This window comes from Patagioenas fasciata, chromosome 4 (assembly GCF_037038585.1).
Source record: "Patagioenas fasciata isolate bPatFas1 chromosome 4, bPatFas1.hap1, whole genome shotgun sequence".
In the NCBI taxonomy this organism is placed as follows: Eukaryota; Metazoa; Chordata; class Aves; order Columbiformes; family Columbidae; genus Patagioenas; species Patagioenas fasciata.
Genome location: NC_092523.1, coordinates 14952695 through 14979344, shown reverse-complemented (window position 1 = coordinate 14979344; position 26650 = coordinate 14952695). Strand labels below are relative to the sequence as shown.

The following is a 26650-nucleotide window of genomic DNA, read 5'->3' as shown; positions in this document are numbered from 1 at the left end:
GCACACCCGCAGCTCCCGTGGTTTTCCCTCTCTCCCCACATTCCCCTTCCCTTGGGACCAGCGTGGATGCTCTCCCCTCACAGCCCCACCACCCCGGCCGGCCCCCCCCCGCCAGCCCCACCGCCCGCTGCCAGCGCGGCTTCACCACCGCTTCCGCGCAAGCGCCAGCCACGCGCGTGCGCCGGGGAAATACACAGCAGGGGTGGTGTCCCGTGCATGCGCAGCGCGCCCACCGCGAGGCCGGGTAGAGCCGCCGTGTGGCGCCCGCTCGCCCGCCCTTTCCCTCTCTCTCTCCCTCTCCCCCTCTCCCCGGCCGCGGCCTGCGCGCAGCTCCTGTCGGGGCGGGGCCGCCTCCTGCGGCCGCCCCAGCGCAGCCCCCGCCGGGCCCGTCCGAGCCGACGGCATTTCCGGGGGAGGGAGCGGGGCGCGGGCTGGCGGGGAGCGGCGCGGCGCGAGCAGAGTTGACTATATATGGTCAAAGGCAGGGGAGAGCGGCGGGCCGCGCGGGCGCTTCCTGGTTCGTGCCGCTGGGCGCGCGGGGCTGGGGCGGCGGCACCACCACCACGAGCGCCACAGGCCGGTCCGGACCCAACCCAACCGGAGGCCGCCAGAGGCCGGTCCGCCTGCGGGGCTGTGCCCACCGCCCTCCCCAGACCGCCCTTGCTAGTGCCGGCGCCCGCGCAGTAACAAGTGGGCGAGGATGCCGTACGAGATCAGTAAGCACCGGGGCTGGAGCGGCGGGGCGCGGGCTGCGGAGGGACGCGGGGTGGCGGCGGTGGGGACTCGCCGGCCGGGGTCCGGAGGCGGGCGGTTCCTCCTGACAGCAACAAGTGACCGTGGCTGCCGGCGGGGGTCTGGCTGCTGGGCTGACGTCCGGGAGCGGCGGGAAATTAACACCTCGTTTTTATTGTATTTTTCCTCCCTGCTTTCTCCTTTTCCTGTAGAAAAAGTGTTCGCCAGCCTCCCGCAGGTTGAACGAGGCGTTTCCAAAATTATCGGAGGTGATCCTAAGGGCAACAATTTTCTTTATACCAACGGAAAATGTGTCGTCATCAGAAACATTGATGTAATGTATCCTGATTTATTTTGTTCCGTAGTATAAAGCTTTAGATAAGTTTTGTTTCCCAGCCCTTCTCCTTTAATAGCCTGTGCTTCCTTCATTCACAGTTAGTAATTTCAATTGAGGTCACAAATCTGTGATTATCAGCAGGGGAATAAGTAGGGTGCATGACTCAGGCATAAAACCATTGGCAATGACTCCTAAAACCTGTATTAAATCTCAGTAAAATGTGCAGTTCTCTCCCTCTCTTTGCATAGAATTTGTAGACAAGACTGGTATATTCTTGTTGGCCCTGTTTATCTTCTGAAGTATTGCTGTTGTGAGGTTGAATGTTGTGTTTGCCTAATAAATGAACTTCCCTATTTGCTGTGCTGAGGCTTTAGCTTCTAAGAGAAGCAAATGGTTTCAAACACCTATCTTTAAATGCAGTAGTCCATAGCTTATTTTTTTCCCTTCCTACCCTCGGGGATTCAAAACATTTGTCAGTTGCTTGACTCTCTGGCAAACTGTTTATGTGTTGAGTTCTCAGCCCTGGTTACAGGGAACTTTTCTCATTGATTGAATATTAGAATGCCCCAGTTAATGTTTTCAGTGCTGTGGAGGTTTGGGGCTTGTTGTTTTGTTTTGGTTTTTTTAACTTCTCTGCTGGTAACTAGAGGAATGTTAAGTGAGTCATTTAAATGATTTCTGTTCAAAGATGGCATCCCTTTGAGAAGTAGGAAGGAAGCGTTACATGTCTAGGCTATTGTCTTGCTACTGGTTGTCGAAAAATACTTTTCTTCACAGTAAATGTTTGTTCTTTAGAAAACCAAATCCTCCCCTAGATTTAGTTCCCCTGTTACTGCAGATGTGGCCTGCGGGGGGGCAGGTCATACCTCTCTGGAATTTTTAGGTCTCCACAACAACGGATTTGTTTATGGCTGCTTCTGTAAATCACCCTTGTAAACTGATTTTTTTTAATTACTTTTTTTCCTGATTTATCTCATGACCCCTGCTATATTCAGACATTTTTTCATTGTCATGCTGTAATACAGAAGTGCTGCTAATAACTTAATTCTTTGCAAGTTTCATGTTTGGTATCAGTTTAAATTCATCCACTTAAAAATGAGCTTGTACTCTGGTTTCAGTGTCTCAGTATAATGTTGTCATAGTGTTTCACTCTTGGTGTTAAGAAAAGTTCAATTTTCTGAAACCAGAATCCCCAGTTAAACACTGCAATGGCACACAGTGTGATGAGAGAAGAGAGAAAAGCCGCTCTGCTTACATTACACTTTTTGCCCAAGTTATGGATTGTGACTTCCTCCCTCGTACTGTCATTAATGCTCATACGACCCTATTTTGGGGGTTAAATTGGAAGAAAACAAATTGCTTTTATCTTCCTGAACTAGCTGATTGAAGATTTGCCCAGTGCAAATGTTGGTCCCAGCTTGAGCCAGAATGTAGTGCATGTGGCAAGGTCTGAGTACAGGCGAGGTGGGATTGTGGGAATTCAAATTTAGGCTGTTTAAACTCTCAAGGGAAGCTGAGAATGGAAGGCATAAATCCTTCAGTTTTATGGTGTAATTTGTGCTGATACACAAACTTACCTGGCTGTTAAGGATAGTCTGCTGCTGTTAATAATTGACAGGTGACACTCTGCAGACAACTATGGAACATACTGTAGCAGTGACACAGAGATTGACCCAAGCCTGTGCTATGGCTTGTGTGTTGGAGCATGCTGTAGTTTCTTCACAAACCAGTGTGGAAGTGTGTCCTCTCTTAGCTGAGAGCTGTGTCTTCTCTGAAAAATACGGAAGCCTGTAATAGTTTGCAACATCCAAATGAAATACTAGGAGATCTGTGTGTAATTCCTCCATGAACAGTTCTCCAGTGGGGTGGTTGTACTCTAATTGAATAACATTAAAATGCAGTGATCACCTTTCTCTCAAGTCTGAAGCTATCTAGTGTTAGCTAATCAGTGGTGATGAATATGGTGCTCAGGGTTAATGCTTGATCTTTGAGCATGAGCTAGAGACTTCTTTTAAGAATAAAAAGTCCTGTCACAGTGCTGGAAAAGCACTGTGACTCAGAAGGACTAGTGATATTTGTAAGGTTTCATACCTTGTTAATATTTTATTGTCTTCATGTGTCTGAATCTACTCTGAAGCTTGGGACTTCATCTGCTCACTTTCATATATGGCTCTGGTTTCAGTGTTTGAAATAAGCCACATAAGCTCACGCTTGTTGAGTGTAGTATTAGGTAATGTGTTTGTCCCAACTAACAATATAATCTTATCCTAAAATCTCTTTAGAAGTGACCCTTTTTTGGGTTTTGATCTGAAAGACAAGTTAAAAAACTGACTTTACAAGCAGAAATGATGTTATCAAATAAACAGCATTTAAATTGGGAGCTTTGACTTATTACCTGGTTTCCTGAATGTGTTTACAGTATATTAAATTTGGGAATCTATCTTGCGTTTAACCCCTTAAGTCAGTCTGTTAAGTCCAGTCTCTCATCACCTTAGCTTTCTGGCCTCTTTGAGATCCTTGCTGTAAAATAGCAGCTGCTAATGAACACCACTGCTAACAAAGTGTGGCAGTTTTTAAGCTCACTGAACTTGTAGATGATGCAGTTACAGAATGGGGAAAACGTTGTCTTGTCTTGCATAGATAAAATTGAGTTGCACACAAAATGGAGAGTGACTTGCATGCTGTAAATGCAGATGATTGTGACTTAAGTAGGGCTATAATGCACTCAAGCAATGTATAAAAAGCAGGAATGAAAAAGAGCTGCTTCTTGCATGAGTAAGCTGTATTCTGTCTCCTGAGATGCAGCAGTAGTGCAACAGCAAGATCTCTTGCAAGCAGGAGACTGTCTGCTTTCTAACACAGAGCGGGTGTTTTAGTTTTTCCTGATTGGATGTCTGAGTCATACCATAACATCAAGTCGTTTTCTGGTGTGGTTGAATAAATCTGTATTAATTATAGCAGTTAAAATGGACTTCTGTTTTGACCATATGAGTCAAATTTCTGGTGCTGGGAGATATCTGTTAACCAGTAGAAAAATTCTTTTAAGGTATAGTGTATTACTGTTGTAGCATACGTGCAGTATATTTGGAAAACATGTAGAACATCTTTTTTACACAATTCACTTGAGAGCAGATTTTTGCCTTGGTTTCATCCTTTTGTTTTGTATAGTACCTTTGTAGTGTAACATTACTGATCTGCTGAGACAGAGTCAGTTTTGTCCAACCTGAAGCATCTGAAAACATTTTAAGACTGAAGAGAGAAAATTATGATGGAGTGGCAGTGAATTTCTTCCTGAACTCCAGTACATTTCTTGATAGGAGGCAAAACATACTTTCTGGTGCTAGTGTACTAGCTTTTTAACCAGATGGCAATCGGCAAGGAAGAGCAAGCCTCGTGCACCTCACTGGTCATCTTGAGTACATGGTGATGTTTAATGGCCATGCAATCTTGTTAATGGTATGCTTAATTTTCATACTCAACTATAATAGAACTTTTGGATGTGTGGTGCAAAGCACAGCTCATGTTTAATGTTCTGTTTGGGTAACTACCTTACCTGGGCCTGCCCCATAAAAAGGAAGCCTGATGCTTGGCCTGTTACTTTGGAGAGTGTTTTTCTACCTTTCAGCAGGTTTTGAAGAGGAAAGGGTCGCAGCAATTCTGGCTATTAGAGGAAATATATTGTGTCAGTTGTTAGAAATTAGTGTGTTTTAGTGGTACTGGAGAGCAGTGTTCAACAATGTGCAGTGCACTGCTCAGTTTTAGACAATGGCTCAATTTAAGCTGGAAGGAAGAGTGAGAAAGCAGGCGTGCAAGGAGAAATTCCGAATTTTATTTTTGAATATCTGGTTTTATTCCTTTGAAAACCAGGAAATACAACTTGGTAACTTTTTTTTTTCCTTTAAACTAGAATCCTGCAATAGCTGACATCTACACTGAGCATGCCCATCAGGTTGTAGTTGCCAAGTACGCTCCCAGTGGATTCTACATAGCATCTGGAGGTAAAGTATTGGTGCGCATGCTGTGTGAGATATGTGGACAGAGCTGTTAAAGTGCTTGATGGAGTAGTAACGCTTCACATTTATGTGTAGAATATACATGGTCAATGTGACATGCTTCAATGGGATTATGTATACATGCCCGAGGGAGGAATGATTTCTGTATTTGTTCCTCTAATCTCTTTCTGAAGCAGTGGGTTTAGTGACACGCTTGGTCCTTTTAAAATTTATTATTTAAATCAGAATCCAGAAATGAACTTTAAATACTCAGTGAAAAGTGTTAAAGAGAACAAATCTTAGTGTAATGAAGACTTGTGCAGCAGAATGAAGATTATTTCTGAAATACAGGACCATTGTTTCTGTTTCCTAATAAACTTTGATACTTTGGGAGCAGGGCGGGTATTCTAGAAGAGTTCATACTGCTTTCTTTTTCCTCCTCCTTTCTTCCTGACTTAACTTGGCAAGACTTGGCATGACTTTCCTTAACATTTGTAACCTGAACTAAAAAAGCTTTCTTTGGTAAGTTGGCAGGGGAAGAGGCTGATTCTCAGTTTCCGTGTAATGCATATGAATCAATAGTCTGAGAATGGGTAACATGGATTTCTACAGTATGAATTTCCTGGATTGTTAGTGGAAATGGCTGCAGTTTTTAATGACTTACAAAGAATTAAACCCTTTTTAATAGAAGCTTGCTTCAAATAATTGATCTTTTTCAGGAGAACTGGTATACAATGGAATAGTAATAGATACGATACTATAGCTTCCATTTCTTAACGATGTTTGCAGTTAATCTATAGAATTTTTTAAAATCTGCTTGCCATTGTCAATTAGAAATGCTTAATAAGTAGTGTGCCCAAATACAGAAATACTTTCTAAGTAATGTATCTGAAAATAAAACATTGTGATTATGAGCTGCTTAGAAATTGAGTCCAGACTCATGCACAGGTCTTAGAGTGGCAGTTTCATAGCAATTTTAAGGGAACAGTATTTTTTTAAATGTGAAATATTCTGTCCTCCTTAGCTTCCTGTATATCAGAAAGCTGTACTACAATGTGTACCTTTTGAGCACTGGGGAACCTTTAAGAATACTGGCACAACTGTTTTGGAGTGGGTTTTTTTTGTTGTTGTTGTTTAAATTTTTTTTTTCACCCTTCCCTGTCTGAAAGGAATGAGAGCCAGGATTTTTTTGGCTCAGTCTTGTGTGTGGACCATATGTCAAATTTAGTACCTTCTTAAAATCCAGTTTGCATTCTTTATTCTACAGACATGGTGCTCTAGGTTTGTGCTGTACTTAACTCTCAGAATAACAGTCTGTTTTGTTCTTTTAGCCGTGTAGATTTTCAGTCCTCTCTAAAATATATAATATACAAGTAGCCTGATCTGTGAAGAAGCTTTTCATTAATGATCAGCTTAAGGAAGCTCCTTGCTCCTAGGGCTGTATTCAGCTGACTTTTTTCAGAAGTTGTCTGTCATACCTGACTAAATGAATTTAGGCAGCATTATTTCCCTTAAAAAGTGTCTCCTCTCTGTCATTTAAAAATAGTTTTGTGATACTGCTGAGCATGGGGTCTGAAGATAGTATCAGGCCGTTTAGGCTGTTCCTAAGTATAACGCGTATGATTAATTTCTCTATCTATAAATCTGCATTAGCCATGCAGCCTGCATTAATACTTCATGTGCTTGATGAGACAGACCTTTGGCAATATGCTTCAGGGCTTTTATGGTAATTTCTCTTACTGCAGTCATAACAGATGTAGTAATGGGAGATACCACCACAAAGTTAAAGCTATGTGTGTCCTAAGTGTTTGCTCCATCTATTAATAGATAGATTTTGAAGTCCACATTAAAATCTGCTTCAACAACAAATTCCCTCTGTAAAATGGAGGATTCTGCATCTGTCCTTTCAGGAGGAGTGGAGAAGATGAGTTCAAGATCAGGTCCCAAAGATACAGGGTTGCTGTATGTTTAAATTGAACTGTAAAGATGCACCAGTAATTAGCAAACTAAACTCAAAAATGTTCTGCTGAGGTGAAGGGTATATATTTTAGCATGTGGTTTATTCTAAAACAATGGCTTCTATGAAGGGTCCAATACACACAGAATTTGCTGTGTGGTATTCATTAGAGATGCATAAACCTGTCTGTGTACAGAACAATTTCTCTGGTTGTGGTACTGCACCACAGTAATTGCTCTGAATAGAAGCAAGCTCTAGGTCTTAGTTATACTGAAAGGAAACAGTGTCCAAGAAAGCTTTCATTATGTTAAGTCTTAAATTGTTATGACCTGTATTATATCTGCTGCTTGTGATGTTACCATTTTTGAATAGTCTGTTGGATTCCTTTGTAGTAATCTAGGTAGTGCCAGTATCCACACACAACATTAAGTGTGTGCATGCTTCTGTACAAAAGCATGTATGCTGATGAGTGTGCATGAATCGCGTTCTATGGGCAGAAATCTCTTTATGTTTACATATATCTAGTATTTGTATGCAAAATGGGTTTGCTTTGAAGGTACAGAAAAGCTGAGGTATGAATTTTAGTGCATTAGCCACTGTCCACCGGATTACTCTCTTATTGTAGACACAGGGTGGCTTCGCAGTGAAGTGTGAGTAAGTGATCCTGTAGCTGTTGGGGTGTAGGGGGTGGTTTGTTTTTTATACTTAGCACATATTAGCTGAAAACTAAATTAGAGTTCCTACCCTCTTACTCTGCAATTTTTTCATGTCTGTTTGCAGAAGTTGTGTCTCTGTTGTATTTATCGCTGCATGTCTTGAATGTCAGTATCTGGTTAAAAACATAGTCTGGTGAAACAGCTGTAGTTTTCAGCATTCCTAGATCAAGTGATTTGTAGTAATTGTGGTAGGGTAAGAGAATAGGTCCCTAGTACAAGTGTTCAGTGTAGCTGAAAATCTGTATCCTGACAGATTGCTGAATCATGTGACTGAGCTATGCTGTAGAAACAATAGTTATATTCTATTTTATTATGGCAGATGTCTCTGGAAAGCTGAGAATCTGGGATACTACACAGAAGGAGCACCTACTGAAGTATGAGTATCAGCCGTTTGCTGGAAAAATAAAGGACCTTGCCTGGACTGAAGACAGCAAGAGAATTGCTGTGGTTGGAGAAGGAAGGGAAAAGTGAGTAATTCTTTTCTGTGTGTGTATATGTATATACGTATACTGTAAACCTCTGTATTGTAACAAAGCAGGTTCTTTGCACAAAGCTTTTAATTCTTCGAGGGAGGAAAGTCATGGCTTGTTCCCTGTTTAGACTTCAAGTTGTGCTGTTCTGTGGCAGAATTCTTTGTGCAGTACTTGACAGCTGTAAAACTACTTGGAAAATACAGTTTTGTTGGAACCTGCTCAATTTAGAAGTTTTGTGGGTCTTGTTTGCCTTTTAGAGGTGGGTATTACATTCAGTGGTAAATCTTCAGTGTGCCTTTTAATGGATTTATTTATTTTTTTTTTTTTTTGTCTAATTCTGGTAGACTAGGAAGGGAGAACCACAAGACAATTCTACCTCTTATTTCACCCCTCCCAAATTGAGAGGACATGATTGAATAAGAGTGAAAAAAATTCAAGAAAAAAAGGATCTCTGACTTTTTTCCCTCAGGAGCACACCCATATTTTTAGGCCTTGTTATGGTAGTTAAGAGAAAATCACAATTGGTGGTCCTTACCTGACAGAGATTCCCATTACAATCAGGTTTGTGTCCTTTCTTCTATGTTTAAAGGCTGACAGAGAGAGTCCAGACCAGGTAGTCTTACGCTGAAAGGCCTGAAAAACATACTGTGGTCCTATTCCCCGATCCCCTGCACCATTTTTTTAATTCCCATCGTGTACTGTGTTTGGAATTTTGAGAGAAATTCTTTGTCCTCCATTGCCCTCTCCACCCCTGTGTGCCCCTGGGTAAATGCTATGTAAATTTGCTCTGCTACTTCAAAAACTCTGGTAGTTTCCTGTTAGGTGGATGCACTTTCAGTCTAGAATTTTGCTGATGTGATTCTGCAGAATTTTAATAGCAATGCTCTGACAGTTTATTACCACTTTACTGATTATACTGTTGTGGTTTTGTTTTGGTTTTTTTTAAGTTGATTTTAAGTAAGAACTGACAAATGCTGTTATAACTATTCTTCCTTAAGCCTTTAAGTAGTAATAGTTGTAAGAGTGATGGTACTCAATCTAGGCTAAATAATCAGATGTCATTGTTAGCCTAGCTTTCTGCATTCTGTGTAGTGGCTAGGCAGATGGAATAACTTACTGCTTTCTTTTATAAACCAGCAGACTTACTGGAGAATATCTTTAGGATCTTGGAATTTTAGAAGCTTTATACGTCAAATTTGCTTGTCTGTCCACTTCAGCAAATCTCTCCTATTGAAGATTAGATTCTCTCTGTGGCACGATCTCAAATAGCCTTCAGGGAACTATGATGCGCTTGCATGAGATTAACAAGATGACCTAATTTCTTTTCTTTAAGTGCACTCAAATCTACTGTTAGCAGATTCTTAAGGAGTTAACCTACACATAATTTTTATGAATTGTAGTTATTATGTGCTTTTCTAACTAGATTCGGAGCAGTATTCTTGTGGGACAGTGGTTCTTCTGTTGGCGAGATTACTGGGCACAACAAAGTGATCAACAGTGTGGACATTAAACAAACAAGACCATATCGTCTGGCAACTGGCAGTGATGACAACTGTGCTGCTTTCTTTGAGGGACCACCATTCAAGTTCAAGTTTACCATGAGTGTGAGTTTAAGTTTAGATGTGGCTCTGTTGAACCATGCGACAAGTTGACCAAAAGCTTTCCAACCAGGTTGCAGTTTTTGTCACAAGTAGCTGTTAGAACAAACTTTTGAGGGATAACTGGTGTCAAGTAGCTTTCCTAAACCTATACAACTGGAGGCTTGTGTCAGGCCAAGAAACCTGAAATAAATGATTGTTTAAAAACAAAACCTCAAGTACTTCTTCAGATCTCTTGTTTTTTTGGCAATTCATCCTCTTTGATAACTTAAGAAGTAGGGTGTTTCATTGGCCCTGTTGGTGCTTTCTGAGCTCTGCTTTCCAGTGCAGACATGTAGAAGTTCTTAATATTCTCCAAGGTTCTAAGGTACTTGATTCAAGAAATGTGGTGATGTGAATGGAGTTTTCCAATCTGCTAAAGAGTGCTCAAATCTGAAATCCCAGGGCAGCTTAGAAGGGCTGAGTGTAGATGTTTGAAAACGTAACTGATTTCTACAAGGAATGAGTATGTAACTTGTGTGGTCAATTTTCTGTTTCTATGTTCCTTTTCACTTTTTCACTTCCTACTTATTATTCTACTAGTTAAAATCTCTAATGTAAATGAAACAAAGCCTGGAATGACCATGTTGAAGACATTCATTGTTACTTGAGACCAAAGAAAATAAAAACCCAAAAGCTTCTGCAGCTGTTTCTGATGGCAGAACACATGTCTATTGCCTAAAAAAAACAAACAAAAAACAACTACCCCACAGCAACAAAAAAGCACGCACAGAAAAAAAAAAAAAACCACACAAAAACCCCCACAAACCTATTGCAGAGATACTGGATGTTATTACAGTAGGAAATTGAAAATGCTTAATTTGTATTTTCTTTTTAAAAACACAGTAGTAGGCCTTTTGGTTTTTTTAAGTGTGTGCCTTGAGTAGTCTTTGTGCACTGACTTTAGTAAGGATTCCATTCCAGTTCAGGAAGAGGAATTGTTTTGAGCTTTGCAATCCAATGAAATGATGTGGTTGCCCAATGTATTTCTGAACTTAAGTTGATACTTGCATTTTGCTAAGCTGGTTCTCTTGGAATTCTGAAGTCTTAATTACTTACCAGTGCTCCTTAGACTAGTATGTGATACAGTCTTCCTTTTAAAGTGATATTTGAGTTGATACATAGGATTCTGCTACAGGCTGATATATGGTTTAGATTAGAGCTTGAGGTATCATCAGGAAAAAATAAATCTGTAGTTAAAAGAAAGTAGGTTAGAACCTGCCTTTCGTAATACTAAAAATAGCCTCCCAAATCTCTTTGCATGGGAGCTTTGGCCTCGTTGTGGCGCTTCCCTATTTAACGTGTGTTTTCTAGTTAGCATGGTTTGAATAGTCTCCTACTTGTAAATGGTCTATTTGGGGAGCATGTATCAGTCTTGCCTGATTACTTCACCACTAATGGAGTCTCCCAGAAATGGAAATCCAGTAAAATAATAATTTATTCTTCATGCCTGTGCTTTTTACAATAAGAAGGATAAAGTACTCTTCTATGCATGAAACTTACTTGTGCAATGAAGCAAGAGTCAAAATCTGTAGAATGTTGCAGAAGAACTTAGTGACCAGTGGGCAAGAATCCCATGTTTGCATCTAGGCTGCAGCTGAGGGTTTTTTTCCTACCTGTCCCTGAAACTGGGTACTCGCTCACCTGGTGGCCTCCTAAGTTGTCTGAGATACACCAGTATTGATGTTACAATTTGTTCCATGGACTGTTCTTGATCCCCATGATCCTCTTTAGACAAAAGGCTAGACTTCTTCTCTAGCAGTTCTCTACAGCAGGCATCTCCTACACAGCTAATTTGTGGCTCACATGTAAGAGAACTTGATTGTTACTGGATTATCTTTTATGTAAAAAGGTCTGTTCTTATTTTGTGTGCTGATTGTTACTTTTTTTTTTTCCATACAGGACCATACACGATTTGTGAACTGTGTGAGGTTTTCTCCTGATGGGAACAGGCTTGCTACAGCTAGTGCAGATGGCCAGGTAAAAAACAAAGGACTCTTTTTGTAGTGATTTTAGCATGAGAAGATTTTCTTCTGCATTTTGGAAATAGGATTAGTATTGTACAATCCATGCTGCTTCTTTTTTCATGCCAAGAAATAACTGGCTTAAACTTTGAAGTGTATTCCTATAAAGCTGTAGCAACTGACATCCACCAGAGTATTCTCACTCTGCTTTTCGCCCTGCTCCATCTCCCTAGCATATTGCTTCTCTTACATGTTCTTTTGGTAGGAACATACTAGATTTTTGGAATATGTATGTCCCTGTTATAATACTGAAGTCCAGCTGAAAATACTGAACTCACAGATAGCAATCCAGCTCCATGTAGGCTCCCCACTGATAAGGGCAGGCTTGATAATGACCTGTTGCTGTAGGTAGCTCCTCCATTGAAGAAGGCAGACTCCCGTGACTGCAGTGCTAAGCAGCTGCCATCACAGCAGGAGTCAAAAATGTAACATCATCCACAATTTCAAATGTCAGGATCCAATGTACAGAGTGGCTTTCTGTGATTATTTACAATTGTCATCTCATTTGTTTAGTCTTAAATATTAAATGCAAGAATACTTGTGCCTCTTGTTCAGAAAGCTAGTGTTTAATAAACATACATAACATATAACAAAAGAATGATCTCTGCAGTGCAAGTACCAGTATTTCAGTTCTTATATTTTTTCTGTTACTGCTTTTCTCTTTAAGTTACATGTCTGTGTGCTCTCTTAAGATTTTTGTCTATGATGGGAAGACTGGAGAGAAAGTGTGTGCTCTTGGTGGAGGCAAAGCTCATGATGGAGGTATTTATGCTGTAAGTATCGCTTCATTTGTACAAATGATCCGTAGTATTTCATTACCAAGTTCATGGACCGTGAAGTCTTGCAATAATAAATGCATTTGCTGTCTTGTGGTGACATTTGTTTTACAGATTAGTTGGAGCCCTGACAGTAGTCAGTTGCTTTCTGCTTCTGGAGATAAAACTGCTAAAATCTGGGATGTTGGTGCTAATTCTGTTGTCAGTACTTTTAACATGGGATCAAATGTATTGGATCAGCAGCTGGGTTGTTTGTGGCAGAAGGACCGCTTACTGACTCTCTCCCTGTCTGGCTACATCAATTATTTGGACAAGAACAATCCAAATAAGCCTTTACGTGTCATAAAGGTAGGTTAAACTTCTGTTGTTGCACTGGTTTCTGCAATAAATGACTCAGTGGTTGAAGTTGTTCAGATGAAATAATAACTTGAAAAATGGTTTTGTTAAATTAGCATTGCCAGACAAGCTATGTGTGACTGACTCTTGTAAGTCACATGAATCAAGATGTTAAAATGTTACATCCACGATACTGTGCTTTGTGCAAGTATACAGACTGGTTTTGGTTTCAATTAAGGTTATCAGTCAGGTTCATTGTAGCTTTTAAGCATTCTTAAAATGAGAAAAGAAATGTAGCATAGATAAAAAGCTACCAGTGATGCCTCATTCTACCAGAACTAGTGTATTGTGAACAAGGTGACTAGGGGTACTGTGCAGTTGAGCTTTAACTTTAGGAATTAAAGAGTTCCCTGACACAAGCACTCTCATGGGACTTTACATTTTTACATGAACTAGAAAAGGCGTCCCAGATTCTTGCTATTGATGCCATAATACTGACAGTTGGTGTGAGTACATGACCATATTTAGTCCTCTTCCCTGAATCATAAAGTGTATGAAAAGCAAACTTTTTAAATGAAAAGGCCATGAAAGTATTTTGGCCCGGTCTAATAAGGATATTCTCAGTGCCTATTCCTTCTCTTCAAGGAGTAGTATATGGAAATAGTAATCCTGCAACAGTTAAGTGACTGCACCATTAATTAGTGGTGTATTCTGCATGATTTTTAATGCTTGTGAATAAAATAATATTATTTTCTGAATAACCTATAGTTCTTCTCATATAAGCTGATTTATGTATGTGATAAGATGAGAAATCGCCTATCTGTAACTATTACTTGTCTCATTCACAGGGTCATAGTAAATCAATTCAGTGTCTTACAGTGCATAAAAATGGTGGAAAGTCCTATATTTACTCTGGAAGTAATGATGGTCATATTAATATCCTTTGAATAATAGTGATATCTTTTCTGACCCATTAACATGCACCTCTCTTTACAGTTGTGTTTTTCCCGCTTGTACTGAGATGTGTTTTTGTAGTTGTGTGACACATGGATTGTTTCCTTTATTTGGTATCCCAAATGTTACTGGGCTGTCTCACTACTGAAAAAAAACTTACACTTTTGAGACTCTATTTTAGTCCTGTTGGTTTCTGGAGCAAAACACTGGGAATGCTGCCTGATTCTCAAAGGGCATGTTAAGGGCTGAGGCTGGGGTGTGTTCAGCTAGAAGATTGTTGGCTTTTCTTCAGTGTTCTGAGGCTTAGAAATTAAACTGCAGTCCTTCATCCTGCTTGCTGTGGTGCGTTGAAATGGTGTCACTTTGGCATAAACCATTATAAATATAGGACTCGTTTCTTTACAAACATGTAGTATAGCGTTAATAGTTCAAATTGATGTTAACCTAAAACATCAGGGAAAGCAAATGTTGCAGGACTTCTAACTTTAATTCTTTTAGAAGTATTTCCCATTCTTGGACCTAATGCTAATTGTTCCACTATCTGCTGGGATAGGTCATTTAGCTCATTACAGAATATCAGAGGTTTGTTTTTAATTAGTATTTTGAGATTGTGAGGTTGGTTGAACCCTGAAACAGGTTGCCCACAGAGCTTGTAGAGTCCTCATCCCTAGAGATACTCAAAACCCAATGGAGTGGGCAGCCTGTTGTAGCTGACACTGATTTGAACAGTGGGTTGGACCAAGCAATCTCAAGAGGTCCCTTCTAACCTTAGCTAGTCTGTCAATTATTTAAGTTTTTATGATGCTGTATCTGACTGCACCAGTATCTTCAGATGTTCCTTAATTCTGTTATGCACATTATTGGGATTCTGAAACCGGAGAGAATGATGGCTTTTCTGGGAAAGGCCATACAAACCAGGTTTCTAGAATGGCAGTGGATGAAATGGATCAGCTGGTCACCTGCAGCATGGATGATACTGTGCGCTATACCAACCTTAGCAAGAGGGACTACAGGTTAGTTAAAATGTTGCCTCTTATTGTAGTATTGCAGCCCTAATTGTTCTGCAGCAAGAGTTTTCTTGATTTACATGGTAAAGGATTTTATGCTGCAATTTATTCAGGTTTTAAGTTACCATGGAAACTGTAGAAATGATTGCTGTACCAACCTTGCTTTTTTCTGTGACAACAAGAAATGCATCCCAGACTTTTCAGTTTGTCTCATCCCTTCCACAGGTTAGATAGAGATCTGACTTCCATTGGGTGGCTTAGTTTGGGGGCTGTGGGAAGGGCATTTGTTATATATTCATAAATAACCACATTTATTACCAATATTACTGGGTAGGAGGGGTGGGACACAGCTGTTTCTTCATGGAAACTAGTTAAAGCAAAATACTTCAAGGAATCATATTAAGATTACCTACTTAGTTTAAAAATTTAGGCTCTAGTGTAGTAACATTGACTTTCACTTTGAAGGTATACTGCCTGATCAAGATACTAGTGCTATAAACAGTAAACAGAAGGAAACTTTGCAGATTATTTAAAACACAAAAACATACTATGCATGTTCTTGATCATTAGTGGGTGGTTATTTGAATAGACAGTTTTAAATAATGGTGGGCGTGGAATAATTTTTGTGCTTTGTCCTTCCTGCTCCTTTACCTCGGCACATCTTCCTCCAGTGGCCAGGATGCTGTGAAAATGGATGTTCAACCAAAATGTTTAGCTGTGGGTCCTGGTGGTTATACTGTAGTTCTATGCATTGGACAAGTAAGTATAAACATGCAGATTATCTACTCAATTGTTCTGTTAATAATGCCATGCATGGTGACATGATGGCTTCTGACAAACCTGTTAAGTGGGATCACCTTGCATGTCTGCAGAATTTCCTAGTAAGACCTAGGGGGAACATAATTGAGCAGGATACTTGATAGGCCTTTTTGCATCCTGTATCAATTTGGTAGTCTTATCTATCCACTCTCGTGTGGATACATCTAAATTTGTTGTCGATACAGCTCTGTACTGGAAGGCTACGCCACTCTGAATCATGCTCTTGCCTGATCTGTTCAGTGACATGATTTGTAGGAAAGAATGTCTTGCTTCTGCATTTTTCTTTGGGTTTTTTTGGCAACTAATCCAATTAACTAATGCTGTTATACAGCATAGGTAGCTCTAGCATTCTTGCCAGTAGTATTCAGGTCATGCAAAATCAGAGAGATTGAATCAAGGCTACCTTGTATCAAAGCAGGCTTAACTTCTAATGATTTATGCTTTCTGTATGGATGCTAGTTTTACACCTGGGATTTTCAATAGTGTTATCCAAACCTGTTTTCCATGTGAGTTATAGTTCCAGATGTCCATAGTCTGGGACTGCATAGGAAATAGCTCTTAAAATTTAACATTGCGGTATTAACTTGCTACTAATTTAGTTCTGCCTCTGTTTAACAGGAAGGGAGTAAGCATTGCTAAAAATGCTGTTTTGTCCAAGTTTCTTCCATGTTCAAACCAAATGAGATGAAGCTGAAGGCAGTTGAGCATGCCTTGTACTACCTAATTTAGAGCACATCAGCAGTGTGAGTTGAAGATGTCCCTGCTCATTGCAGGGGGTTGGACTAGATGACCTTTGAAGGTCCCTTCCAACCCGAACTGTTCTATGATTTTACTCCAGTACAGCAGATTAGTTAGTCACCACGCATTCCCTTAAGATCAGAGTATAGTTAACTTCTAAGCAATCAGAATGCATTTGTATTTATGATTAAGCAGTGTGACTTAGTCATAGTTTTGTATTAGGCACTTTGAAGAAGGATTCTTAGTTTCTGGTTTTCCATTTACAGATTGTCTTGATGAAAGATAAGAAAAAATGTTTTGCAATTGATGACCTTGGCTATGAGCCAGAAGCTGTAGCTATTCACCCTGGAGGAGGTACAGCAGCAGTGGGAGGAACGGTAAGGTTGCACGTCCTAAAACTTGCACTACTTTTAACACTGGAACTAGTAACAGAAGCATTTAATAATAGGTGTGTTGTATTGAGAGGTAGTAGGGGGCAGTTGGTAACAACAGAATTGTAATAAGCAAACTGTGTGCAATTGGAGTCCCTGGACTTTCATCCCCCAGGTTCTCCCACCATTGTTACCGAAAGTTCATTTCATTTTTTTAATCTTGCATTTGCTCTTTTCAAATTGTCATTGTTTTTACCCAGTGTATGCTTCAAAGTATGCAAATTCTAGAAACTGGGTCTATATTATAGACTTGGTGGATTGTAGCCAGCATAAATGGTAGGTTCTTTAACCAATTCTTAATATAAGCACTACCAAATAGAATTGATACAAAAAGTTCCAGAAATTGAGTAAGCCTTCCTCTTTCTACTCTAAAGTGATTTTTGTACCTTCCCCCCTTCTTCATTATTAATTTGCAGGATGGGAATGTCCGTTTGTATTCAATCCAAGGAACCTCTTTGAAAAATGATGAGAAGTCTTTGGAAGCTAAAGGTCCTGTTACTGACCTGGCGTATTCTCACGATGGTGCCTTTCTTGCAGTCTGTGATGCAAACAAAGTTGTCACTGTCTTCAGTGTCACTGATGGCTATGCGGTAAGAACTGTTGTAACAGGAGTTTCATTTGTTTAAAAACAAATTGGCATCTCATGAATAAATATGTTGCAGTGAAATATAGTGTGGCTTCTGAGAATTAATTGTTAAATCATTGATGCATCTCTTAGAGAATTTGTGTGCGTTTTTGTAAAGTGGACAACAACTTCATAAGAATCACGCAGTACAATAAAATCTAACAAAGTAAATAAAGCAGACTTGACAGTAAAATTCTGTGGGCTGTGGCATGCAGTTCCATGGTAAGAAGTGAGCAAAGAAAGGGATACATTAGAGCAGGGAATCTTGCTTTATCCTTCAGTCTAGTGTGTTTTAACCAAGAACCAAAAAATGGGCAATTTCCCCTCTTCAGCTGTATCAGCCTGTAAAGTCACTAAGCTTTGACTGAAACTACACTGAAGTAAAAACACAGGATGGTATTCCACAAAAACGTCTCATTTTCTAAATGAAAGCTTTTTACTTGTAGAAGCATCTGCGGGGTTATTTTAAAAGCCTCTAAGCAAGAAGGGAGTTGTTGAATATGCACTTCACAGGTCCAGCTTTCATAGAAAAAGTCTTAATGTTTTTTACAAACGATTTGGGATTAATTGGCCTGATGACTGTTTAAATGGCATAAAATGAAGTCACCACTTGGTTTAGGGCATCCATGTGCACCTGAGATGTACGTTATGTGGAGTCTTGCGGTAGCTTGTTGTGATACTACACGTTAAAAGTCATGATTTCCTAAAGTAACCTAAACTAACACCACCATATCTCTAACTTTCAAATAGGAACATAACGTCTTTTATGGACACCATGCAAAAGTTGTTTGTATTGCCTGGTCACCAGACAATGAACACTTTGCTTCTGGAGGCATGGACATGATGGTATATGTTTGGACTGTAAGTGATCCAGAGACCAGAGTCAAGATACCAGGTACATTTCCTTCAAAATCTTGCTTTTGAAAATTGCAAGTAGTTCTTGAAATCCAGCACTGTATCTGTTTTCTAGTGGTAAGCAGGCTCTGAATGTTCCCAGACTAATTTAGCCTCTGTTAATCTCTGTCTTGCTACAATGGCAGGAACTCTTCTGTTACGTTATTTTTTTGTAGTCACTTTTAAAATATGCTACTTGTATTTAATGCAGCTGAAAATCAGATTTGGAATATGTGCTGAAGTTATTTTGTCAGCATAGCCCTTCTAATTTTTTTGTTATTTTGCACTGCCTCACAGATGCTCACAGGCTACATCATGTAAGCGGCTTGGCATGGCTGGATGAACATACTCTGGTAACAACATCCCATGATGCTTCTGTCAAAGAGTGGTCTATCTCCTACAACTGAAAAAAGCCCTCTCTTTGGAAGGACCTAATCAGGGACTAGAACTACTGCAGTGGAACATAGCATTTCTCTTAAAGAATCTGTATTGGCCTCTGGGTCTGCTATCATATCCTCATATCTTTACAGGGTGTTCATATCTGTAATTAAATGTACTTCGAAAGCTTTAGCCAGTAACAGTTTGCACATGAAAAGCACTTAAATTATGTCTGGAGCTTAATCTTTGTGCTGAACATTCCAGAGGCAACAGCCAAGCAAGTTGATGTGAAAGATTCAAACCCAATCACTTGTTCTTTTCTAACCAAGAAACATGAGACTGTACAGCATGAGAGTAATACTTCTCATTTTTTCTAATTACAGAACATTTCTGTACTAACGGTCATAGTAAGAGTATTTAGTTGTGATCTGAAATCAATCCAGCTGTGTGCAGCTACTGTATATTGCTTTGCTTCTCTGTACTGCACCAAACTGTTGCCTCAGATTTTCTCCTCCAGATAACAAAATGGGGTACATACATAATAAACTTTTTATGTATTTCATGTCAAAGCTTTGTGGTTTATTTTAAGGTGGAAGTGTGGGGTTTTGATGTACTTACTGTTGTGGGTATAATGTTTACAAATAATCATTGTGGCAATTTCTTGCTTCAGAAACACATTTGTTACTTTCATGAATTAAGAATGTCTGGTCATTTCAATGTCAGAAAAAAATGGTTCTGTTTCAAGGATTAAAGATATTTTCTGTTTGAAGGAGGAGAAGCATGTTATTGTTTAAAAAAAAAATCAGTACTCTATCACCTCTGAAAATACAGGAATTAAACAGTGAAGCATTGTTATGACTTGAAGTGATTTTTTGAGAAGATAGTGTTTGCTGAGTAAGTTTTATGCCTTTGCATGTGCAGAACAGTTGCATGGAAGCTGTTACCTAATGCGAACAGATCATGATCTTGTGTTTAGTTCCCTTCTCACACTCCACAACACCTTTAAGTGCTTTGAAGTGAGTGGGCCAGCAAGGGTGGAGGAGGAGGACATTCTGATGCAAAGTAGTAGGAAGGTTCATTACCATCTCTAGTGGCCAAAAGAAGTTGTTGCTGTCCAGAACTTTGGAAGACTATTAAAAAACCCCACTCTGCTCAGTCTACCACTACTCCTCCAGTGCTCCTTGGTTTTTATTAAGCTTTCCTTTCTGTGTGGACTTGTGTGTTGTTTTTTTTACCAATCATATTTCTATTGACACTAATTATACAGCAAATAAAATGCTTTTGCTGCTTCTCATACTGTGGACCATTGCTCAGTTGCTGAAAAAAAAATTTGCCTGTCAAAAAATGATTTGGTGAAATGCCTTTTTAAAAGGGAAAATGTTGATTCCTTTTTGGAAGTGGTGCTCGGTTGTCTTCTGGCATGTAAACCAACATATACATTAGAACAGTTAGCATAGGTTGTATCCAAGAAGCAGAATATTTTACATCGTGGTTTTTTATGATTACTGCATCTCTCCCTTAGCGATTTTGCATGTTTGCTTATTAACAATGCAAGGACAAGAGAAGTTTTGGAAAAGGGCATGTTTGAAATTAGGCGTTAGATCCAGATGAACAAGACTTCCCAGTGTCCAGCCCCTAAAGCTTATTCTGCTATTGTTGTGCTAGCTCCTGTGCAATTCAGCCATTGTTTCCCTAGACTGATCTGCAAGAGTTGCTATTGAATCTGCCCAGTGGGTTCCTGTTGTAGTTGAATCCCTGTCAAAATAAGAGAATGATAAGGGGGTGGGAGGAGAAAAGTTATGCAGATATCTGTGGGTGAAGAATTCACTGGCATGTCCTGCTTTTTATAAGAGATGGGCCTGCTAATGAAATGTGTTTTTTGAGGGAAAGGCTGTATTTCCTGGAGCCTCCTACCTCAACAAGTGGATTCTTTCCTGCATGTCAGAGCCTGTGCACCATGTTTGAAAAGTGATGTGTAGGATAAAGTATTTTTTGATTCCTGGAAGACTGTAATAGTGCTCGTGTGGAATGCCTGCTAGCTAGAAACCCTGTATTAAGACCTGTGCTTGGATGCCTGCCTGTGGGGTGGTTGCTCGTGCTTCAGCTTCCATTGGATTTGTTTATTGGCATGTGGCCTGAGCTCTAATTCCTTAAGGGCTAATATGGTCCTTGTAGTTGGATAGCAAAACCTGACTACAAAATTGAATATATAATCTTCTGTTGGACCAGATGTCATAATTCAGGCTGCTTGCTGATCCAGCATAGGCAGATAACAGAGTCGAAGGAGCCAGTTTTACAGTTCTGAATTACTGGTGTTTGTACCAGACTTAAAGTCTTGCAGTAGACTCAGAAGTTAAGAAATAGTGATGTGGCAGGAGCCCCTACCTACAGCGTGACTCTTGCTTTCTAATCTTGGTTGCACAAACAATGCCAAAATGGGCTTTTCTTTCACTGAACCATCCAGTGATAACTTAAAATGCCAGGTATAATCATGTTTTAATTGTTTTATTTTTTTTTCTAAAGGGGAAAAAAATACCAAACTCTGGCTTTGGCTGTATAAGGCAAAAGGATGCAGACCTTTCTGGAGGTAGCTACGTGGAAGCAGGGCATTGCTGAGTTTAAGCTTTTTCCTCAACAACCCTGTTTGGTGTGAAAACAGTAGATTGTCAGCCTCTGTAAAACAATGGGGACAGCCATCCACTGGCAGGGTGACTATAAAATGTATGTGAAGGAATGGAAGCTGTTCTTTCTGTTAGGCAAACTATTTCAGCTGTCAATTTTGTTTCCTAGTCTCTGTGAGCCATGTTCTTCTGCCTGTGCTGAGAGACGGTGTGGAGAGCAGCTGGGGGCAGCTGCTCCTGTGGCAAGTTATCAACCCCTTGACCTGCGGTGTAACAGAGGAACAGCAGGAAGAGACTGGGTGATGGGCTGTTGGGAGGTCCTCACTTCCATGGTATCCAAGGTATGTTCTTCAGCAGTAGTGTATTCATTGTAGTGACCTCAAAAGGAAATATGTGAGATACTTAACATGAATATGAAATTGAGGCTCTATTTTAATAGTTGTGACCATTTTAATGACAGTTCAAGCCCTGCCTAAACATGGCTACTCAAGTCAACTTACTCTTAAAGATTTCTGTTTCAAGCATGAATGTGCTTTTGCCTCTAGCTGGCAGTTACTGGAAAGCAGGTTTCACTTCACCATGACTTGGCAGCTTGCCTGCTTTGCAGTGAAAATGCAGCTTAATTAGGTCAGGGATAGATTTGGAGAACTAATGTGACCGGTAATTCCTCACAAGGCTGTGTTGCAGGGCTTCTCTCCCCATTTAACCGTGTGATTTAATCCTGGTCGCCTGCTTCATTTCTGCCATGCTTGTAGAGAACATTGGCCTTCCAAGAAGCTGGTCTACACTGTCAGCCAGAAACTTAACAGCAGCTGTTCTGTGGAATATCATCAGCAAATCCTAAATGAGATCTTTAAAGGGGAAGGTGAGGGACATCAGAAATCCATTTGGAGATGGAAGTTGTTTGTTTTGTGGAAAGTTGGACACCTAATAGAATTATGGATAGACCCACAACAGATGTTCTGGCACCTCTGTTCCTCTGCTAAATACTTTTGCTCTTGACCATTAGAGCTTCTCAGAGTGAGGATAACTGCTTGCAGATCTTATTTACATGAATATTTTTCTGAAGTGAACTGCCAAAGCTGTGGAATCCTTCAAGCAGGCATTACATTTTTTAAAGCTACATTTCTAAGCAGAGAATCCAAGAACCTCTCCTACTACATGTGTTAGTATGTCACTGCAGATATTGTTTAATGGTTGCAGCACAAGGAAGGATTTGCTGATCAGTCCTTTTCCCTACAAAAAATTTAGCCATGACTCTCTCTGTGATGAAAGTATACTGAGGAGAAGAAGCTGCCTTCCTTGTGCCCGGGAGCAGAATGATGCAGTCAACTGGCTGGGCTGAGAACAAGTCACAAGTTCTCATATATACAACGGATGCTTGTGCTAAGAGGGCCAAGCTCGCTGGAGAGGCTTGGGAATGAAGCTAATCACTGAAGGAATAAATGGATGTCTTTAGCATGCTACAGGAAGTTCCTTTGAGATACCAATACTTTTACTGGCAGGAATGAAATCAGTTACACCAATTCACGGACATGTTGGTGGACAGGACCCTGAAGATCTCCTTCATCCCTCCATCTAGTCCAATCTCGTGTATGAAATAGGGCTATGCGCAATACTACACCAGGTCTGCTGTGGTTAATTTTCTAGCCAAGGCTTAGAAATCTTAAAAGGAGGCAGCCCCTTGAGTAATCTGTTCCAGTCAAGTTTTTCCTAACGTTCAACCTGAGACTCCCAAGCTGTATTGTGTGGCCACTGTCACTTGTTGACTTTTCTGCTCCTAGCAGGAGGAGGTTGAACACTATGGCCTTGGTATCCCCCTGGAATAACTTTTCTGTTACTACCTGCTGGCCACCAGTTGGATGCTGAGTTGTTGATTGCTGCTCTCTCAGCGGTGGTCCATTCCTCCAGCCCACATACCTCAGCTTCTAATGGAGACTGCTGTGGGAGGAGGTGTCTGAAGTGCTGCATTCTGTCTGTCCTTCCTCTCATCTGCATTGCTATCAGTGTGAAATGCATAGCTATCAAGTGGTCAGGTGTGACTGGCATGTGACAAGTCTGTGTTGGCTGTTCCTTTGTCCTGCAAGTATTTAGGTTTGAATTCCAATGGGAAGTGCTCCTTCATCCCTGCAGGGACTGCAGTGGAAGTGAACTGGCCCCCATGCCTGGGTCTTCCTTTTATTCAAAGTTGCAGCAATGAGTAGGGTACATCAGCCTTTTTCCAGCCAGCATGGCCCTCTGATGTTAGATGTGATTTTTTCATGGATGATTGATAGATAACTATCTCATAATCACACTGGCCAACTATTTCACCAGCTCTGGGTGGGTCCCATCACAGACAGCCCTATGGACTTGAATGCATCCAGTATTTAGGTAGTCCCTAAAATTGCTTCCTCCTGACAAGTGCCCGCCTCCACAGCACACTGACACACACAGAACTCTGGGAGCGAGCCCGTCTCTGAAGAGCTAGGTCAAAAGTGTTGAGTACTTGAGTTTTTCTGTTGTCTGGTGCCAGGTTATTTCCCCCATTTAACAACAGGCCCCAATTTTTCATTTAAAAAATGATGAGGTACAGCTGTAGTGTGCACTAAGTATCTGAACCACTGCCGTGTTTCTCTCCTAAATCAAGGACAGTAGAAGAAAGTTTCTTTTTATGGCCTAGTTGTCTGGGACTTACAGGGAGTATATTGAGTTTAAAGAATATTGCTCACTTTCAAACATGTTCTGAAATGATGGTCTTTATTTCTGAAATATTCAACCATGTAGCTGTAATAGCATTTACATCCCAATGAGAGGAGATTTGCAGATGGCTGTAGCTTCATGAAGTTCTACAGTTCATGGTTCACACTAGCTCTCTATAAGCCAAACTGAGAGACATGCACACAAAGCACAAGCCAGGCTCAGCTGTTTTCTTTTCCTGTTCTATAGGTTCGCTGGGAGCTAAGTATTCTGCATATGGAGCTGTCAGCATCTGCAGTGGGGTTATTTACTGTTGGTCAGACCAGCCAGCCTGTGCTGTGGGCAGTCAGCCCTTATTTGTCTGCGAGTTAGACGGGTTGGTTCCAATTCCCCTTGGAGAAAGATAAAAGTTTGAAGTGCAGTATATCTCCGACACCAAAAGGGATTTCTTCTTGGTTACCCAGAAATGCTTGTCATTCCCGATTGCCTGGTCTGCATGATTGCAGCAAATCTATTCCACACGAACAAATGAGTCATCCATATTTAGCAACCCCTGAAAACATGGCTTATCTACATTATTCAGGCTGGGTTGTCAGAGGATCAGACTACCTGAGGGTTGCTTCATGTGTCAGCCAGCTCTCGGTTCTCACCTGTTGATTCGCTTTACTCTGTAAAGCTTGGGTGGCATTAAAATGGGAAGGGGTGAGTCTCCTCAGGGTAGCCAGGTGTGAATATTTAGGCTAAAAAAATATTAGCAGGTGTCTATGCTGTGATTCACATGCCCTGAAGACAGGCCAGATTTCTGGGTTGGCATAGTTAATCTTTGTTTCATGTACTGTGTTGTCTATACTCAGAACGCAACCTGTGCATGGTCCATACTGCAATTTAGTGGGTTGCTGTGTATATTTTATGTCCATTTTATGTCCACTGACCCACAGAGGGCAGCAGTGGCTTGGTGCTGCTCCGCTGGGATCTCAGCATCACTATTGTAGAGACTTCAGAGGTGACGACTGCACGCAGGTACGACCCCACAAGGCAGGGGTGGTGGTTTCGGGATGGGGAAATTGTGCAGTTAAGCAGCTGCAACTTAATAAGTTAAAGCATAAGGTGCTTAGACACAGTCTTTCTACGGATTTCTCAACAGTATCTATTTGGAGGTGTAAAAGGGTCCCTTGTGCTGAGTATTTTTTATAATGTTCATAGAGAATACACTGCCAAACAGTTAAAAAAACCAAATCTTGAGTGCATGCTGCAGACTAAATTGTGCCTCAGTTTACAACTACAGAAACACCTGCAACATATAAAAATATAAATAGAAACATCAAGGTAAGGAGGGGGTTAAGAACACACCTAAACATATCATACATGTACATATTTGACACTTCCTAGGCTTTGACAGTAAGGATGAAAATAATACCTATAAATGGCAAAAAATGGCTAACTAGTAGTTGCACCTTTGCAACCAGTAGTCACCACGTTCTAGGACAAGATTTAGTCACCAGCATTGCTCTGTACAAAAGAGAATTATATTTATTAGTATCAGAAGTGACAAAGGGTTAAAGAACGTTTTTATAGTTACATGTAGTAATCTTAGATTGCTGGATGAGAGGCACTCAGTGCCGGGACACACTGGGATTGCTGGTGGCCATGGTGACCTGCCAGGCTGGGGCTCCAGCACCAGGTGGCAGAGCAGCACTGCCCATTGCGTCTCCCACCTCTGCTCTTCCCACTATTCTCAGCTGATTGTTCCATCCACGCTGACACTTCGAAATTATTTCTGTTTCGGAAATAATGTCCCTGTTCCCATGTCTGATTGCAACCTGCAGCACATGCAGTCACAACCATAGTTTAAAGCCTGGGTGAAACACAGCTCATGTCTCAGTTAGGTCCATATGTGCTACCCAGCTCTTCTGTTGCTGTTCATTTACCCAGCGCTGCAGGGTATTAAAAAAGATATTAAAAGGTAGACAGAGTCAGAAATATGCACTCATAAATTTTTACTATATTTATATGCCTGTGTTTAATGGCAAGTGTGTAAAAAGCTTTTCTTATAAGAGCAGAGAAAGTGATGCCTTGTGAAACTTGAATCAAAAACAAGATGATGAGTCTTCAGTTTGCAAGGCAGGAGAGAGGAGCTGATGGGAGAAGATGAGTGCACTGGAGCTTTGGCACCTGTGATCATTGAAGGGGTTGAAAAGTGCTAAGAGAATCAATGAGGGGCTTATCAGTTAAGAAATACTAAAGCTGAAAACAGTTGAGGTTTGTACAGTGCCTTTGATACTAACACACAATATGAACAAATGAGCCTTTATTTATTCAGAGGACCAGATCATATATGACTTAACCAACAAAACAAGTTAAACCAATTCTCCTTTATTATGGTCAACATAACTTGATTTATAAATATTTAGGTTAACAGAGTCAGTGAGAGCAGAAGTAAAACCTGCAGTGTATAACAAGGCAGCAAAATAAATTGTACAAAGAGCTGGAACTGGAGAGAGTTGCTGACCCTACCGTGATAACC

General features: G+C 40.6%; 1 protein-coding gene across 1 annotated transcript; it reads left to right on the top strand.

Moving 5' to 3' along the window:
• Positions 1-418: 418 nt before the first annotated feature.
• Positions 419-19395, top strand: WDR1 (WD repeat domain 1). Its single transcript, XM_065837116.2, has 15 exons — positions 419-716; positions 945-1066; positions 4977-5067; positions 8054-8201; positions 9631-9811; positions 11747-11824; positions 12561-12641; positions 12759-12992; positions 13829-13918; positions 14793-14947; positions 15613-15700; positions 16765-16875; positions 17346-17519; positions 18305-18449; positions 18746-19395. Exons 1-15 carry the CDS (start codon positions 701-703, stop codon positions 18853-18855), a joined length of 1824 nt encoding a protein of 607 aa, XP_065693188.1. The 5' UTR covers positions 419-700; the 3' UTR covers positions 18856-19395.
• Positions 19396-26650: the final 7255 nt, after the last annotated feature.